This window comes from Ipomoea triloba, chromosome 2 (assembly GCF_003576645.1).
Source record: "Ipomoea triloba cultivar NCNSP0323 chromosome 2, ASM357664v1".
NCBI classification, from domain to species: domain Eukaryota; kingdom Viridiplantae; phylum Streptophyta; class Magnoliopsida; order Solanales; family Convolvulaceae; genus Ipomoea; species Ipomoea triloba.
The window spans coordinates 6367424-6384561 of record NC_044917.1 but is presented as its reverse complement, the minus strand read 5'-3'; the positions used below and the strand labels follow the sequence as shown (position 1 = coordinate 6384561).

Below are 17138 nucleotides of genomic sequence, written 5' to 3'. Positions count from 1 at the left end.
TGAACTTATTATTAATAATACATACATCACTTCGCATTCTACCACATACTTTCTACTCTCTATATACACTACACTACGTAGCATATGAATTCTAGGTCTATTAAAATTATAAGAGACTAAATTTACAACTATATCAATCAATAATTGAAAGACTAAATAGCTACAATATTATATTAAAGCACTTAATATATTACATAAATAAATTGGGACAAGGGATCAAACATATATAGTCACTACCATTTTCTAGTTTCGCACCAAACAAATATATATCATTTCACATAAATCATTATACAATGACTGCCATTTTCAAGCCTCACTTCCATATTCTATCCATCAATCACTCCAGGTTAACGTTATAAAGATCCGGAAGAAGTTTGGTAGTGGAAGAACAATCTTGGTAGCCATCCCTGCTAGGAAAAGAGTTCGACGAACCGGTCCAGGGTGCACCAAGTGAAATACTTCTCTGCAGCTGACGAGTAGTGTCCTTAGAGATGGTTGAGGACGAATTTGTGGTATGGCTGTCATGTGAGAGTTTCTTGAAGGCTTTAAACCTGGCAGGATCATCATTTGGCTTCCCCAGCCCGACTGGTGGCGCTTGCACCGGGATCTCGCGGTTGAGCATCTTCACCACAGAGGACATGGGTGGCCTGAGAGTTGGTGATGGATTGGCACACAATAGAGCCAATTTGAGCATCATCAGCGCTTCTTCTTTGGGATAGTTGGAACCCAGGCTCTGATCGACAAGGTCTAATAGATTTCCCTGTTCTTCTTGGACATAAGCCTTCATTTTGCAAACCAAACTCGTCAGGGTTATTATCAGAAATGATGCTACAGAGGGTGAAAAAAGCAGATAGAGCTAGCTCGCTAGCTCATTTCTTGGCTTACCCAGTCAAGCAGATACACAAACTCCTCTTTTGGTCTGTAATTTGTGTTGCTTTTCCCACTTACAATCTCCAATGTAACTATTCCAAAGCTGTAAACATCTGCTTTGTCTGTCAAATAGCCCCTCATCGCATATTCTGGAGCCATATAACCTCTGAAAGAACGAATAAGAAAGCAGCATTTTCAATATGTTGTTTACAAATTAAATTTAATTCCAAATACTCCAGTAACAGTTAGAAATAGCAAAAGAACTATTTCAAGAATAACTTCTACAATATCAAAGTAGAAATATTTCTTGGGTATGGGGATGGGTTCTAGAATATGGAACCTAAATAAGATCATACAAAGCAAAGAACTACTAAGAAAAAGGCTTACATAGTGCCAGCAATTCGTGTGCTAATGTGGGTATTCTCTTCTTCATCAAGCTTAGCCAAACCAAAGTCTGAAATTTTAGCGTTTAGATCTTTGTCAAGAAGCACATTGGAAGCCTTTATATCTCGATGGACGATCTTCAACCTCGATTCCTCATGGAGATATGCTAAGCCCTTGGCTATTCCCAAGCATATCTTCTTTCTGGTTTGCCAGTCTAGACTCAACCTCTGATCCTCGAGTCCTTAAGGAAAATGAAAGGTTAGCAACAAAACTGGAGCGGATATCATTTTAGTAATTCAAAGCCAATCATTTTACCAAAAAGTGCTCGAGAAAGACAGTTGTTTTCCATGTATTCATATATTAGTAACAGCTGATTTCCTTCTATACAACAACCGTGAAGCTTCACAAGGTTTGGGTGTTGTAAAGCTGTTATCATTCCTATCTCATTGATGAATTCCCGGTTTCCTTGATTAGACTTGGAAGAGAGTTGCTTGACAGCAATGACTACACCATCTGAAAGAACTCCCTGCAATGAAGTAGGATTATCAGTCCATGATTTGATTGGGATAAAGCATCCTTAATTGCTTTTCCAATATTGTTAATTTGATAACTGAGTTAACAATTAATGGAGATAAAAGTGAAAGATAAGTGGGAGAAGTAACTAATTACCTTGTAAACTGGCCCAAATCCTCCTTCACCAATTTTGTTAGCCAGGTCAAAGTTGTTAGTAGCAGCCTTAACCTGTCTGAGAGTAAAATAGCCCGTCTGCAAATCAAGTGCTCTCAATTCTGTGTCAAGAGGATGGTTAGAAATGTCAGCAAAACCGAAAATAGGACAAGAAAACATGTTATTTGTAGAGTGACCTCAAAACATTCTTGTGGTATATCTTACCACTGTCTTCTGCAACTTTCCCCCCGAGATACCCTTTCATCCTTAGAGCTACTAAGATTAACAGGGCGAACACACAACAAGAAATTACAATGCCAACTATAGCTCCAGCACTCAACCCTTCATCAGTATTGAAGTCTATGAGAAAGAAGGCAGGTTTTGTTAGAAACAACTAACAAGTCAGAGAAAAGCAGAAAGTATAAGGATGCAGAGATACTAACTTGGTGTGACTGTAATAGCAGAAATCAAAGGTCCATGTACACCTCTCTGAGGAATAGCATTAGTTCCTTTTCCAGTCCAATACAAGTGTATTTCTAGGGTGCTACCATTGACAAGAACATCGCCAAACTCTCTTGTAATGCCAATCCCAGCACCCTTTGCTTCTTCCGCAATGTTAAAGTCCGTCAAGACTACCTTCCCCTGCATAAGAGTTGAAGAAGACCAAATAAACAGAAAGTTTTCTAGCATGACTCTTATTCAGAAAGGCTGTCGAGGAAATTGATTAACTGTTATGCCACTACTTTGTGAATAATCGTAAAGCCAAAAAACTGTAATGTTAAAGTGGTATATGCCTATGACTTACTTGGATTTTTACATCAAATAGTCGCCTCCCAAGACTGCTATAGTTTGAGTCATTAGAAAACATTATTTCAGCAAAGTGGAGGACCACTTTATAGCTCCCCTGCTTCATGCAAAACCCGTAATACACAAGCGAAGTTGGAGCAAGTCGAGCTGTTTTGTAAATATCACCTTTGATCACATTTGATGAAAAAGTGTTTGCTGCAACATATTTGGCAATATCATTTGAAATGAACAATCCTGAGCTGCTGTAAGCCCATCTATCAGAGGATGCAGAAAAGTATGATGGGCCTTCATTGTTAAAGTCCTCGTCATATGTATTATCCTTGAATTCAGCTCTGCCTCCTCCACAATTTATAAAGAGAGAATGATCTGCAGACAAAGTAAAATCCTATGAAGCTGTTGTAAATTACTAAATAGTTTTCTCACATAGCAACAGTGAGACTCACATCGAGCTTTGCCACTACTGCAAGGGAGGTCTTTCTGTGAACACCAAGCATTACTACAAATCGTAAATGGGATTATATGATTTATATCACATCAATTTGCAAACTTAATGAAATGAAATGAGCAACAATCTAACAAATAACAAAAAGTAGTTGACTATAGTCTATATTCAGGGAATTTACGAGTCACTCCTTGGAACTGAATAGCTGGAGACTAAATTCCTGTACCCAAAAAAAAAAAAAAAAAAAGCCAGTTTAAGTAACACTGTAACATAATATATTTAATTTAGCTACAGAATAGGGAAGTGACATACACACTGGAGGCCTGGCACCCTGTTGGAGATGACTCTGTTACATTGTTGTAGGATAAATCACTGCAAGAAATTGAAATAACATTTTTATGTAAAACTGAAATTCATAACAAAAGAAAAAAACAAAATGCTACTTTCCCTTCATAAATTTACCTCTCTGATTTAGTTGAATACATTTTGACAAAACTATTAAGATAAGTAATTATGCAATCCCATGACTGACTACCAATACTTGTGGGAGTAGTGATAATAAACACTTGTGCTCATACTAACATGCTATCTTTGCTTTCCAAAGTCCATCTGGGTATCTCTCCACTTAACATGTTATGCGCTAGAAACCTAAATCACAAACAATGGAGTACTTATAAGGATGAGCAATTACTATGAAAATAATAATACTGTAATAAAATTTATTTATTAAAAAAAATACATCAGCTTGATAAGCATTCATAGGTGATGTACTTACACATATTGAATTTTCTTGCCCATTGCAGTTGGGATTTTACCATTTAGCATGTTGAAACTAAGATCTCTGCAAATGAATAGATCACACTTCAGAAACCAAGTAAATTACCTTCAAAACCAAATTGTTGCTGATGGCTAACATTGTAGTTAGTCCAATTTTGGTAAAATGTCCCTCAATTGTATTGTTTTCTATGTGCAATATAAGTGCACCATAAGAGCCTATGATCTCGGAGGGATTTCCCCCCATAATGTTAGAGAAATGAAAGCACAGTATATGAGTGATGACTAGCTTAGACGCTTAGTAGAGCCATATTAATATAACTGATATTACAAAACTAAATATGAGATTTTACCAAGCAACAAAAAGAACTCCCACTCATAAAAAAAACTCACAAAGTTTTTAACTTGGACATATCTCCTATGTATTTTGGGATGGTATCAGCAATCGAGCAATTCCTCAAAACTCTGCATTGGAAAGTGCATTAGAATATAGATATATCAAAGAGAAGATTTGATTGCTAGCAACAAAATATAAGTATATCCTACGCACAATGTTGTAATATTTTCCATGCCCTCTAACTTTGGGAATGTCATGCTTCCTCCTCTTAAACCAGAAATTTGCCTGACAAGCACAATGCATGTAAACATCTATCAAATTGAAGTTTCATCTCCCTTAGTGGGATTAGCTATTTAGTTCATTTGTGGGGTAGGGGTTTAAAGGAGACGTAACAATTTTTATTTTTTTTTTAAGAAAAAAAGAAAGAGAATTTGTTATGATTAACAAGCAACACAGATACAATATTTAGAAGCAAATTTGAGCTCACAGTATTTCTATGTTTTTCAACAGGGATATAGTGGGAGGAATTGGCCCCTCTAGCAATGTGCCAAGCATGTATCTGCAACAAATTTGGTAACTCTCTCAATCAAGATGCCACATGCAAACCATAGCTTTTCATTAAATGTTATCATATGATTCTTCATAAATACTCACAATGTTTTCAGTTGTGTCCAGTTGCCAATAAAATTGGGAACCTTACCAGATATTGGATTTCCGTCTATCCTACTGAAAAATTAGACAACAATAACTTTCAGAACCTTGATTCTTGAAATCATAACCTACACTCTTTTAAACTTATAACACTTACAAGTCTGTCAAATTCTTAAGATTGCCAAAAGTTTCTGGTATGACTCCAGTAATATTGTTGGCAGAGAGAAGGCTGCGGCAAAGTTGTTTGAAATTAAGCAATCACAATCAAAAATAACTTCCACTGTAGGAATCCCGGTATTAATCATAATTCATAAAGCCTTCGATTCATTCTACTTACAGTCTGTTCAAATTGCTCAACCTTCCTAGATTTTCATCAAGAGGTCCTTGAAGCTCATTATCTTCCAATACTCTAAGCAATCAACCCATATTTGTAATCAAAATTGGGTACTACTAATTGATACAGTGAGACGAAGAGCACTACATATGTAAAGTTTTAACTTACAACTGCTCCAAAGTAGAAATATCACCTATTTCTTTGGGTATCTTCCCAGAGATTCGATTCCCCAAAAGTGACCTATATATATTAATGCATAACACTAATAAAACATGTTAAGGCAGCAGTAAATTAAAACAGAAAAGTCAAGAGAAAGAGATATTACAAAATAGTGAGAGGGAGTTGGCCGAAGCTGGTGGGAATTGATCCATTAATGTAATTGCGAGTCAGATCCCTAGGACGGCAAGAAACATCAGTATAAGTAAATGTTGGTGCATTAAAAGCATGCATGCAAGGGAACATGATCAAAACAGAGAGCTTTACTAGTTCTAAAAGCATAATAACTGAATTTGATAACAATAGTATCAATACTCAGTCTTAATTACTCACAATTGCCGCAGAAACCTAAGCTTTGCGAAGTCTGGAGGAAGAACTCCTGGGAGACTAAGACCTTTCAACAGGCTGCATTGTTAAACAAAAATTTAAATTTCATTACAATAAAAGATGTATGGAAGCTTTCAGTCGTAGAAAAATTGAGATACTACTTCTAAAGAGTAATGTCTCATTCAGGGGTGAAACAGACATTTTTCTTACCAAAATTTACTTTCATTTTCTGTTGGTAGTACTTTTAATCAAGTTTTTTCAAAATATCATCTTTTAGTCCTAATATTATTATAGCATGATCATTTTTATCATCCATGAAATTAAATGAGTTAACTATATATATATATATATGTGTGTGTGTGTGTGTGTTAAAAAAAATCTTAAATTCACGGGTCAATCTATGTCTTCTTGAGATCTATACAAGAAAATAAGACATTCATTTTTTTTAACAAAAATCCCTAATCATTGATAAATTCCAATAAACAGTTTTTTTTTAGTGTGAAAAATGCATCAAAGATAACAATAAAAGAATAACTCTTACATATCTGTAACATGGCAGACTGTACTGCCATTGAAGCTGCAATCACATATTACATGACTGAACTTATCGTTGCCAGATCCATCATCGGGAAAGGTCTGGTTTAAACCTACACCATCATTGCAAGATGTCTGGGTAACGTTCCAATACTTGTTCCCTAGCTTTGCAGATATTGTTTTCAGAACTTCCACTGTGACATAAAAGAGCAAGTTCATTAGTTGGTTTTTACAGGCTATATAAAAAGAGGAAATAGAGAAAAATGGGAGAAAAAGAAAAAATAAATTAAAAAAATTGACAAAAAGAAGAAGAGCATTTTCACGTGCCCAACATGGCGTGTGGGTGCGACAATGCGCGAAACGCACTATTTATGTGTCTTTTTATTTAGAGTTAGAACCAGACACATAAAATAGGACGGATGGAGTAACATTTTTTCTAGATATATTAATAAAAATACCTTATGATTTGATTGTCACATTAATATAAAAAAAAAAAAAAGTAGAGATATAATAATTACATATTTTTTCATCATAAAAATATAATTTATCAGTTACATTAAAAAAAATTTTAAAAGTTTATATAGATGATGGTGTAAATGTAAACGGGGGTACGGATTTACACCACGTGTGTTGTTTGATTGTGTATGATGTAGTGTATGAAATGTGTATGCTTGGGGAGGAAAGCTATGGTTTCCTCTCGAGAAGATGAGCCAAGAACAAGAGAGAGAGAGTGAGAGTTGAGTGATGAATGGAATCAGGATCCCGAGAGGCAAGGGATGAGAGGGTCGAGAGGCCAGGATCAAAGGATGCCATTACAGTGGAGGGTCAGGTCCTTTATATAGGAATAGGACCTGACCCTTCGGGAATATAATATTTCCCAAAGGTCACTTGCCTTTTAACAATTCCTAAGGGACACCCGACCTTTTAGGGGTACAATAATACATGGATTATATACATTGTATTTCTACAGTAGTCCCTTGGGGTATTTACCCATCACAAGTCCCCCACTTCTTGAATCTGCGAGAGTCGTCAGGTTCGAGAAGTAAAATGTGCTCCGGGCTGCCAACTTGTTACAAGCAAAGTCTCCCCGGTCTGAATGCCTTAATAGTCTGTGATGAACCCCTCAAGTCTGAGTTGAGCATGAGGGGCGTGATTTACGCTGGTTGCCTCGTTAAAAACCTTAGACTAAGAAAAACCCTATGGGAAAAAACCTAGCTAAGGGAAAAAGAGTGCAACCAAAAAGGCGTAATCATTTAAAGACTATAAAGGGGGCTGTCTTGGTTTTATGCAGCTTGATCAGCTTTTCTAGGTTGAATCTCGAGTGATTCTTCATGTCCCCTAGTGATTCTTCATATCCCGTGAGCTTTTTAGAAATCCTGCAAAAAATAAGATAAAAAATGCAAATATGCATGTAATGCATGCCTATCCTGATATGCAAATTCTAAGTTAGTTCCTAACTCCACTTCTATAACTAAAAATGAACCCTCACTCCGAGGGATACCTTAATGCACCACTTTGGGGCTGTGCGGGCACCCAAAGCCACTATATTGCGCAAGATTTTTTGTGCCAAAGGCATCTTTTTTACTGAGCTGGTGCTTTGACGACCACAAGGGTCTCATCGCTGAGGAGCGGGATTTTTATAATTATTTTTTTTTTGCGACCACAATGGTCCTTTTTTCTTTGTGCCAACGGCATCTTTTTCACCAAGCCGGTATTTGGGCGACCATTTTGGTGTCATCGCGGGAGCGCGGGATTTTATGTATTTTTTTGCGACCACAATGGCCCTTTTGCGACCACAATGGTCCTTTTTCAAGTGCCATGACGAGGCATGTGCACAATCAACCGGGTAAATCCGTGCAGGTTGATCAAACCCCAAAGGGAAGAGCCGGAGATTTTTCCAAGTGCCATGACGAGGCATGGGCACACTCAACCGAACAAATCCGTGCAGGTCGGCCAAACCCCAAACGGAAGGGTCGGAGAGTTTTNATCTTCGTTAATCCAATAATAGGAACACATTAAGGAATTTTTTTTTTAATAGGATAGCCGAAAGTGGCTGTCCTATTTCCTTTTTTTTTATATATATATAAAAATGCAATGTGGGGGACACTTTATGAAAATCACATGGGGTAGCCGTGCTACCCCATAGGCCCATACATTTTTTTTTTAACATTATAATAATAATACATAATAATATTATATGGATTAAGAAGAAGAAAGAAGAAACCAGCTTCATCATCTTCTTCTTTGCTGTCTTCTTTGCCGGAGAGAAAGAGACGTCACCGGCGACCGCATCTCTTTCCGGCGGTTTGTTGGATCGGGTGTTCCTTGAGCCAACGTATTTTCTGAGCTTGGAGGCAACATTCGCGGCGGGTGGTGGTGACCGGAGGAAGAAGCGTGTACTAGTCGCTGAAGGTCACTGGTCGAGGCAGCGGTCGGCGGTGGGTAAAGCTCCTGGGACGGCGATTGTCATGGGAGGAGTCTGAGATCGCCGTCGTTCATTGTCGTTGTTGGAGGCGGTGGCAGTGACGTCGCGGTGGTGGCTAGAGAGAGGGATGGAGTGGCAACGTGATGGCGTACTGGTGTTGTCTCCCTTTTCTTTTGTCTTTCCATGGATCCTCTTCATAATGTATAGATATAAACATTACAAAGTATGAAACCTTGAGCCTTGTGAGTAGATAATTTATTAGGCTACTTGGTTTGGAGTGTATTCACGTGGGTGGTGGAGGAAAATAAGTAAACTATTTTCTTGGGGAATGAAGATAAAGGAAGCAGGTTGGCTATGACCAAAACAAAAATGGGTGTTCTTCGGTGGTCCAAGTAGAAGAAGTACAAGGTTGCTATAGTTGGTCACCAACAATTTTTCACTTTCTTTTGTTTTTCCTATCTCTTTCCCCCCACCATTTTTTTTTATTTTATCCCCAGTAAATCCTTCCACCATTTCCTCCTTGCTTTTTGACTTTTTGCCACCAACTATTTTGTCTTCTTTTTATTTCTTTATTTTTCCACTTCTGACAACAACATTTCCCCCCATTCTATTGCTTCTTTTTGACCGACACCCCCCATAATTTTCTCCTCCCTTTTTTTTTTTTACATGTTCCACTACAAGGGAAAACAATAAAAAAGGATTATAGATTCTGGTGGTTTGGAGCAATGGCCGAGAGGGTGGCGAAGGTGGCCGGAGGAAATGAGCTTGCCAACGAAATCCAAATCCGGCAACGGCTACCGGAGTTCTACTGATGCTATGGTGGTGATAGCTGCGCGAAGGATGACGGCGGAAGCTATGGTGACTTCGGCATTTTGCTCCAGCGAGGGAGGGAGAGAGAGACATCGTGGCTGCGGTGGAGGGGGCCGTGGTGATGGAGCGGCGGCATCATGGAGCTGGATCCGGTGATGGTGGTGCGGCAGCATGGTGGAGCTCTCCAGTGGTGGCAGCAACGACTCCGGCCGGGTAGAAATCGGCGCAGTTGTCAGCAACTCCGGTGGAACTGGTCGATGAAGTTATTGTTAATGGTGATGAGGATGGTGGTGAACACCATCCCGTTGATTAGAGGAACACGGCATTTCGTCGTGATCCCCACAGACGGCGCCAATGATGGTGTAAATGTAAACGGGGGTACGGATTTACACCATGTGTGTTTGATTGAGTATGATGTAGTGTATGGAGTGTGTATGCTTGGGAAGGAAATGCATGTTTTTCTTCCTGGAGAAGAATAGCCAAGAACTCCATAGTGAATAAGAGAGAGAGGGTCGAGAGGCCAGGATCAAAGGATGCCATTACAGTGGAGGGTCAGGTCCTTTATATAGGAATAAGACCTAACCCTTCGGGAATATAATATTTCCCAAAGGTCACTTGCCCTTTAACAATTCCTAAGGGACACCCGACCTTTTAGGGGTACAATAATACATGGACTATATACATTGTATTTCTACAGTAGTCCCTTGGGGTATTTACCCATCAATAGATAAATAAAACTCATTAAACTTTCCGAACTTGGTCAACTTGTAAAGTACATGCATGCCATATTGCCATAAATGTAACCCATGTCGTAATCAATCAAACCATCCAGTGGGCCAGACCAATGACGGTGGTTGTAGCTTTTAGGTACACGCAAATACCCGGAGTATTCCGGGGTTATCGATCCACAGGGAAGCGGGGTATTAAGCACTAGTTACTAATTAATTCACGAGAAGCTATTCCAACGCTAACAATGGGTATTTATCTAAAATTATGAAAACAAAATAAATGAAGCAAGGCAAACGGACTTTTATATACAAGAGATTAAGAGCGGGATTTTTGGTTGTCAAAGTGTTAATCACCTAGTGCCAATCTAAAGTGAAATAACCATTAGAGTTCAACAAGTGTGGATGATTGCAATCTAAAAGGGAAAGATTACTCTCGTAATTTAAACCCAAAATAAGGTAATTGGAATACTCACTCTCGTGAGCTATTCACAACGTATAAGCAAGAACAAGCAATAAATGGAATACCCACTCTCGTGGGCTATTCACAATTGGAATACTCACTCTCGTGAGCTATTCACAATAAATCCCTTAATCAACATGTCCTCTCTCGAGGTACAAGAATCAAGTGCAATTGTGGGTGCTCTAATTCATAGACAAATTTAGCAATGAAACAAGTAATTAGGATCCTTAACTACAAGCATCAAGAAATTAAGCCACAATTACAACACAAGTAATAAACCCAAATAGATATTTCATTCAAGCAATTAAAGAACTAGGCACATAGGTTCATAAACACTTATCAATCCAAAAATCCCAAAGGAAAGCTTAGCCTATCATGGCTAAAATAAATTCAACAAATATACAATAAAGCTTTAAAATAGAAAAGAGAGGAAGAAATTCTCCCGAATGATGCCTCTAAGCTCTTCTCTTCTCTTGTTGTTGCTTCAAATCTTCTTCCTTGCTCTCATTTTTGGTCCAAATCCGCAGCCAAGCTTGTTATGGTTGATAGGAAGTGATGCTTTTATAGTGGGTGGAGAATGGGGGGCAAAAATGGCAATTCAAAGAACTGCAAAATCGCAGATCTGCAACTCTCGCCGCGGCGAGCCTAATTCTCGCCGCGGCGAGAGCGTCACTGCCCAAAATTTGGGATTCTCGCCACGGCGAGAATGAAGCTCGCCGCGGCGAGAATCCGCCTGTGACGAAGCTCCAACTTGCAGCCTGATTTTGACCCTTTTCCCTTTTGAATCACACTTTAATGTCTTCATAACAATTGTAGCCCTTGAAGTCTTCTTTCCAATGGTTCAAGAATCACCTCATTTGAATACTCCTAGACTGAGATATGGTCCAATTACCGAGGTGTCGCCATATTTAGCAGGAATTACAACTCTTTGATCTTTTGACCAGTTTTCCTTTTGATCTACACTTTGATGTCTTCATAAGAGTTGTAGCCCTTGAAGTCTTCTTTCCAATGGCTCAAGAATCATCTCATTTGGATATTCATAGGAAGAGATATGGTCCGATTACCAAGATGTCGTCATGGTAGCGGGAATTACAACTCTTTGGCTCCTTTGAATTGGCTTTTGCTCCCAAATAGTTCTAATGCACTTCTAAACACATCAAAAACATCTAAACCAAGCATTATACCATTTAAAATATGAAAACAAGGAAATAAGCATTGGACACAACATTTTATCACACAATTAACTATAAAACCTACATAAAAACACAAGTAAAATAGGTACAAATGAGAGTGTATCAGACGGCAAAAGATATTTACATACACTGGATACCAGTTGACCAAATCTAATTGTAACATTTTTTCTAATGAAAAATTCATATTTCTTATATATATAGACCGAAAGAGAATAACCACATATGAGTGTTGTGACAAATTATTTTGTAGACTCAAATCCATATTGTAAGATGGACACAGATTTAAAATACACAATTTACATATTGAATGTTCGCAATTTGAATTGTAAATATTCAATAGGTAAATTATAAATATTTAATATGTAAATTGTAATGGGTCCCCCTTCCAAGATGGACCCGGGTCCATGGTATAACTATTGGAGTATTGTGGACAAATTTGATTTGTTCATTTAGTGATAACAAAAGGATGAAAATTAATGGAAAAAAAAAGAGAAAAAAATGTGATAGTATTTCTAAAAAAAATTGTATTACAATTATGCATTTAAAAATGTTTGCCCGTGTATTTACGGATGATTAAAAATGTATTTAGAAACTCTTGTGATGACATAGAAAAGAAGATGCACTCAAGGCATTTTCAAATCCATAGTCAAACATTTATAAATATACTAAAATATTTCTAAATGCATAATCATAATTACAACAAATTATAAAAATGTCATCACATTTTTATCATTTTTTTTATTAATTTTCAACCGTTGGTCATCCTATATGGACCGCAATTCCCACATGAAAATTTGTTTCATGGGAATATGGTCATATATATATCAAGAAAAGAAAGAAAGAAAAAGAAGTGATACGTGTCAATAATATCTTGCTTTTTAAAAAAACAAAAATAAAAATAAATAAATAAAAAGCATGGTATTCCCATCCACCATATTTGCAATTAGGGAAAAATGCACTTTTGGTCCCTCAATTAGTAACACATTTGAAATGTTCTTCCTATCTTTCAATTTGGACACATTTGGTCCCTCAGTTATTGAGACGTTTGTCAATTTAGTCCTTCTGTTAAGTAATCCAATTAACTCCGTTTAAACCAGGGGTATAATTGAAATTTCACATAGGAAAATGCACTTTTGGTCCCTCACCTTGACACAGAGTTGTTGTTGGTTCTATTTCACTGCCAACTGTCATTCCTAGCCGAAAAATACTGTGAATTTTGTGAGGTTCTATTGCTAGTACTTGATTATTTGTCCTTGCCTTTGAGCAATTGGATATATGAGTGAGATATGATTAATGGATGCAATAAAAGTGGATAAAAGTCTCTCCATTATTTTATCAGATTATTCTTTTAAAGCATGTATGTTACTATTTTGCTATTATGGTGTTTCCTTTGTACTCTGATTCAACATAAAATTTGACATCTTGGATTACGGACTTATAATGTCAGTTTGATTCCATGTTTCATAATGATGTAGGAATCTTGTCTGCTAATCCAAAGTCAGTTGCTTGATCTTAGTAGTTAAAAACATTCATGTGCACCATCGTTCAACCATCATGAGTTGTTTATTTAGAGTATGTGACAGTATCATGTTGTGTATATGGTTTTTTTTGTAATTTTAAGGGGTGCATTTGTAGGCTAGGAAGGCGTTAAGGGCACTCAAGGGACTGGTAAAACTTCAAGCAATGTTCCTACAGTTCTACTCATCATGGGTCAAATTTGAAGGTATATATTCACTCACTTTAAATTCAAACGCAAAAAAACAATTTTCTATTTTGGGTCTATGTAGATTCCGAGAACTAGGTTGTTGGTTCTGTCTCTGTAGATTCCTATTTCTTTATTATCGAAAAAATTCCTATGTTCTGTTAAATACAGAGTTGTTATTCCAAATCGAATATGAATGAGAATGTAAGCGTGGGAAGGAAGGATTTATGTTCAAAATGATTAGATTGTTGGATGGAAGAACATGCATGGAACAATTACGAGAATTCTGACCTCAAGGACGGGGGAGCTGATGATGAGAAGAGTGACAAGATACTCGAGATTGATACTTGGAAGCCTCGCCAAAACCCCAGTGGAAGCAATAGAACCTCACAGAATTCACAGTATTTTTCGGCTTGGAATGACAGTGGGTAGTGAAATAGAACCTGATGTGGTAAAATACGTGCACCAAGTAAAACCGGAAAATACGATCTTTATTAACTCAAGGATCCAAACCCGGTTACAAGTTAATAAATGCTCAAAGGGCTCGGCAGGTCGGCAGTGGGCTTCCCTACTTTCCGAGCTCTCTTTAAGTCTTTGTCTAGAAACAGTCCAAAAGCCCTCTTTCTCCTCATAAATGTGCTATTTATAAGGGAGGAAAATGTACGGTTGCCGGACCTCCGGCATGGCGGGAACGTGGCGCGCATGCGCCCTCTTCACTCTACGCCCAAGCGGGAAGGAGTACGTGGCAGTCCTTGGCACGCCGAGTCGTGAGCCCGCCGGGGGCACTGTTCGACCCGTGACGGCCGAGCCCACATCAGAATCCCGACCAGCCGACTCCCCGACCGAAAGCAAAAGACCGGGTCTGGAGTGCATCCGACCGGTCCTGGAGTGAGAGGTTTGGGGTGAAAACTCAGGTCAAGCAGACCGCGTTGCTACTTGTCGTCGTGGTTCTCCTGCGCGGATGTACCGGAACTCGGTGAGGGCTCGCTCACGGCGGAGAACACCTTTGGCGGGAAAACCCTCGAAAACCGAACCGTCACCGCGGCCGTCGCTTACCCCTCCCCGCCTATAAATAAGCGCTCCACCTTTCGACGCCCACTTTCGCCTCCACAGCTATTCGGAGATCAGAGCCTCCCGAGTGGAAACGAAGGATAATCGTCGTGTCACATCGCGAAGTCTTTGCTCTCTTCCGCTGCCCCCATACTCGGTAAGCCTTCTATCCTGCTCCTTTTTAGCAAGATTAGACCCCGTGGTTTAGGTCGGCCACGCCTCCCAGCTGAACCCCAATCCCTTCGCTTAAATAGGAATTAGGATGTCGGACTCGGACAGCCAGAACGTATCGACTCGGGATTACGACGAAGGCGACGAAGCGGTCAGCGAAAGCTCTTCTCCTTCAACGGGAGGCTCCACTTTCGATCAGATCGACGAGGTGGAACACGTCTCTCCAATCGCCGAGGAAAACGAAGGGCCGCCGCGACCCTCAGCCTCCACCGAAGGTGTCAGCTCGTCGGGCCGGGGCAAATCGCCTCGAGCAGTGGTTTCGAAGATATTCCCTCATCTCAGCCCCCGCGCCGTGGAGGAGATTGCCGTCTCTTTAGCTCGGAAGGGCGTCCCTCGGAAGTTACAAGCCCCAGGGCGTGCCTCGGGCCCCGAGGCTTCATCCCGACCCCGCGCACTCCCGGCCCCGGGAAAAGCGAGTCCATCAGCGCCGAACCCCCGCCAGTTGTCAGCATCGCACGCCCCAGCGGTAACCAGCTCGTCGGATCCGACCTCAGCAGAGGCCGATCAGACCGCCAACGAACCTTCCGCGACCCGGAAGAAGATGCTCTTCCTCAACAGCGAGGTCGTTCAACAGCAGAAGTGCCTGCTCACCCGAGCCGAGGTAGACGAAATCCACGCGTTGTTACGCGGTCGGATTCCTTACAAGGTCAGTCGGTCGCTCGGCAACGTTATCGATCGACACGTCGACGACTGGCTCGGGATTCATCTGGACTCCCTGAAGGCGCCTCTGACCTTCCCCTTCTCTCCTTTGGACTCCCTGAAGGCGCCTCTGACCTTCCCCTTCTCTCCTTTCCTTCTTGCCTTCTTGAAGTACTATGAGGTCCTTCCGGGGCAGATCATTCCGAACGCTCATCGGATGATCGCGTGTTTTCCCCAGATCTGCATGATGGAACTGTTCAACTTTCTTTACGCCGTCAGACTCCTCTCGGCCAAACACGGCGGGGGNACGTGGCAGTCCTTGGCACGCCGAGTCGTGAGCCCGCCGGGGGCACTGTTCGACCCGTGACGGTCGAGCCCACATCAGAATCCCGACCAGCCGACTCCCCGACCGAAAGCAAAAGACCGGGTCTGGAGTGCATCCGACCGGTCCTAGAGTATATTCACTATCAGAACCAAAAACAACTCTATGCCAAGGTGAGGGACCAAAAGTGCATTTTCCTATGTGAAATTTCAATTATACCCCTGGTCTAAACGGAGTTAATTAAATTACTTAACAGAAGGACTAAATTGACAAACGTCTCAATAACTGAGGGACCAAATGTGTCCAAATTGAAAGATAGGGAGAACATTTCAAATGTGTTACTAATTAAGGGACCAAAAGTGCATTTTTCCCTTGCAATTATTTCAACAGCAACAAATATTTAGAAAATAACAATACATTTAACAGAAATGATGTTGATGTTTACTTGAATATATACAAATTCGGAAATTTTAGGAGAAAAAAAAAAACTCAAAAAGACTATAATAGTGATATATGACAACCGATCAAAATCCTCCCGAAATCAGAGATCAACGCACGGAAAAAGTAATACTGCACTATGCAATTCTGCTATGTTTCAATTAAAATAAAATGTTAATTATTTCATCCTGTACTTCCGTAGCTAATTCAAATGTCACGAATATTCATTCAGCATTCCCCTTCATTTTCTTCTCCATTATACTAATTTAAAAACTGCAGTTATAGCTTTCAAAAAAACAAAAAAAAAAAAAAAACTGCAGTTATAGGAACTAAGAACGGAATGGATGAAACAAATCAAACAATACAGTTACAGGAAAAAGTCCGTGATGTAAACTCGGAGCTTTACTACTTGTTTGTTCGTGTTTTTCACTCAACATCAATCTATATATCACTCATCAGTATATGTAGCGTACCTTCCTCCGCAGGCAAGAGTGAGGCGGCGGATGTGAGGCAAGCGAAGAAACTCAATGCCAGAAATGCGTATAGAAACAGAGCAACAAGAGTCCCTCTAGTATTCATTCTTCTTCAATTCGAGCTTCCTCAGAAGACTCCAAATCTGCAAGTTAGAGTTGAAGAGAATTTGCAGATAAATGATCAGAAGGAGGACTGTGGGGTTTGAGGGGTGCGTTTGGGAAGAAGGCGGAAACAGTAAAACGAAATGCTCTCCACCGAAGGAACTCTCACAAAGTTTTTAGGCAGTTAATGATTAGACAATCAAAATTCTAAAATAAATAACAC

The 17138-nt window shown here is 39.7% G+C and overlaps 1 protein-coding gene across 2 annotated transcripts; it reads right to left on the bottom strand.

Annotated features, from left to right (window-relative positions):
• Positions 1-144: 144 nt before the first annotated feature.
• On the bottom strand, positions 145-17138 carry LOC116011023 (probable LRR receptor-like serine/threonine-protein kinase At1g53430). 2 transcript variants are annotated; one of them, XM_031250517.1, is made up of 24 exons: positions 16814-17138; positions 6350-6536; positions 5815-5886; positions 5591-5659; positions 5434-5505; positions 5269-5340; positions 5089-5160; positions 4935-5006; positions 4768-4839; positions 4494-4565; positions 4337-4408; positions 3945-4010; positions 3752-3817; positions 3482-3541; positions 3351-3389; positions 3171-3223; positions 2726-3093; positions 2364-2562; positions 2146-2280; positions 1924-2042; positions 1570-1780; positions 1258-1495; positions 886-1036; positions 145-781 (listed from the first exon to the last, which is right to left on the bottom strand). In XM_031250517.1, exons 1-24 carry the CDS (start codon positions 16917-16919, stop codon positions 338-340), a joined length of 3087 nt encoding a protein of 1028 aa, XP_031106377.1. In that variant the 5' UTR covers positions 16920-17138; the 3' UTR covers positions 145-337. The 2 variants fall into 2 exon arrangements, with proteins under 2 accessions (XP_031106377.1, XP_031106378.1); XM_031250518.1 differs by having other exon boundaries at positions 3171-3187.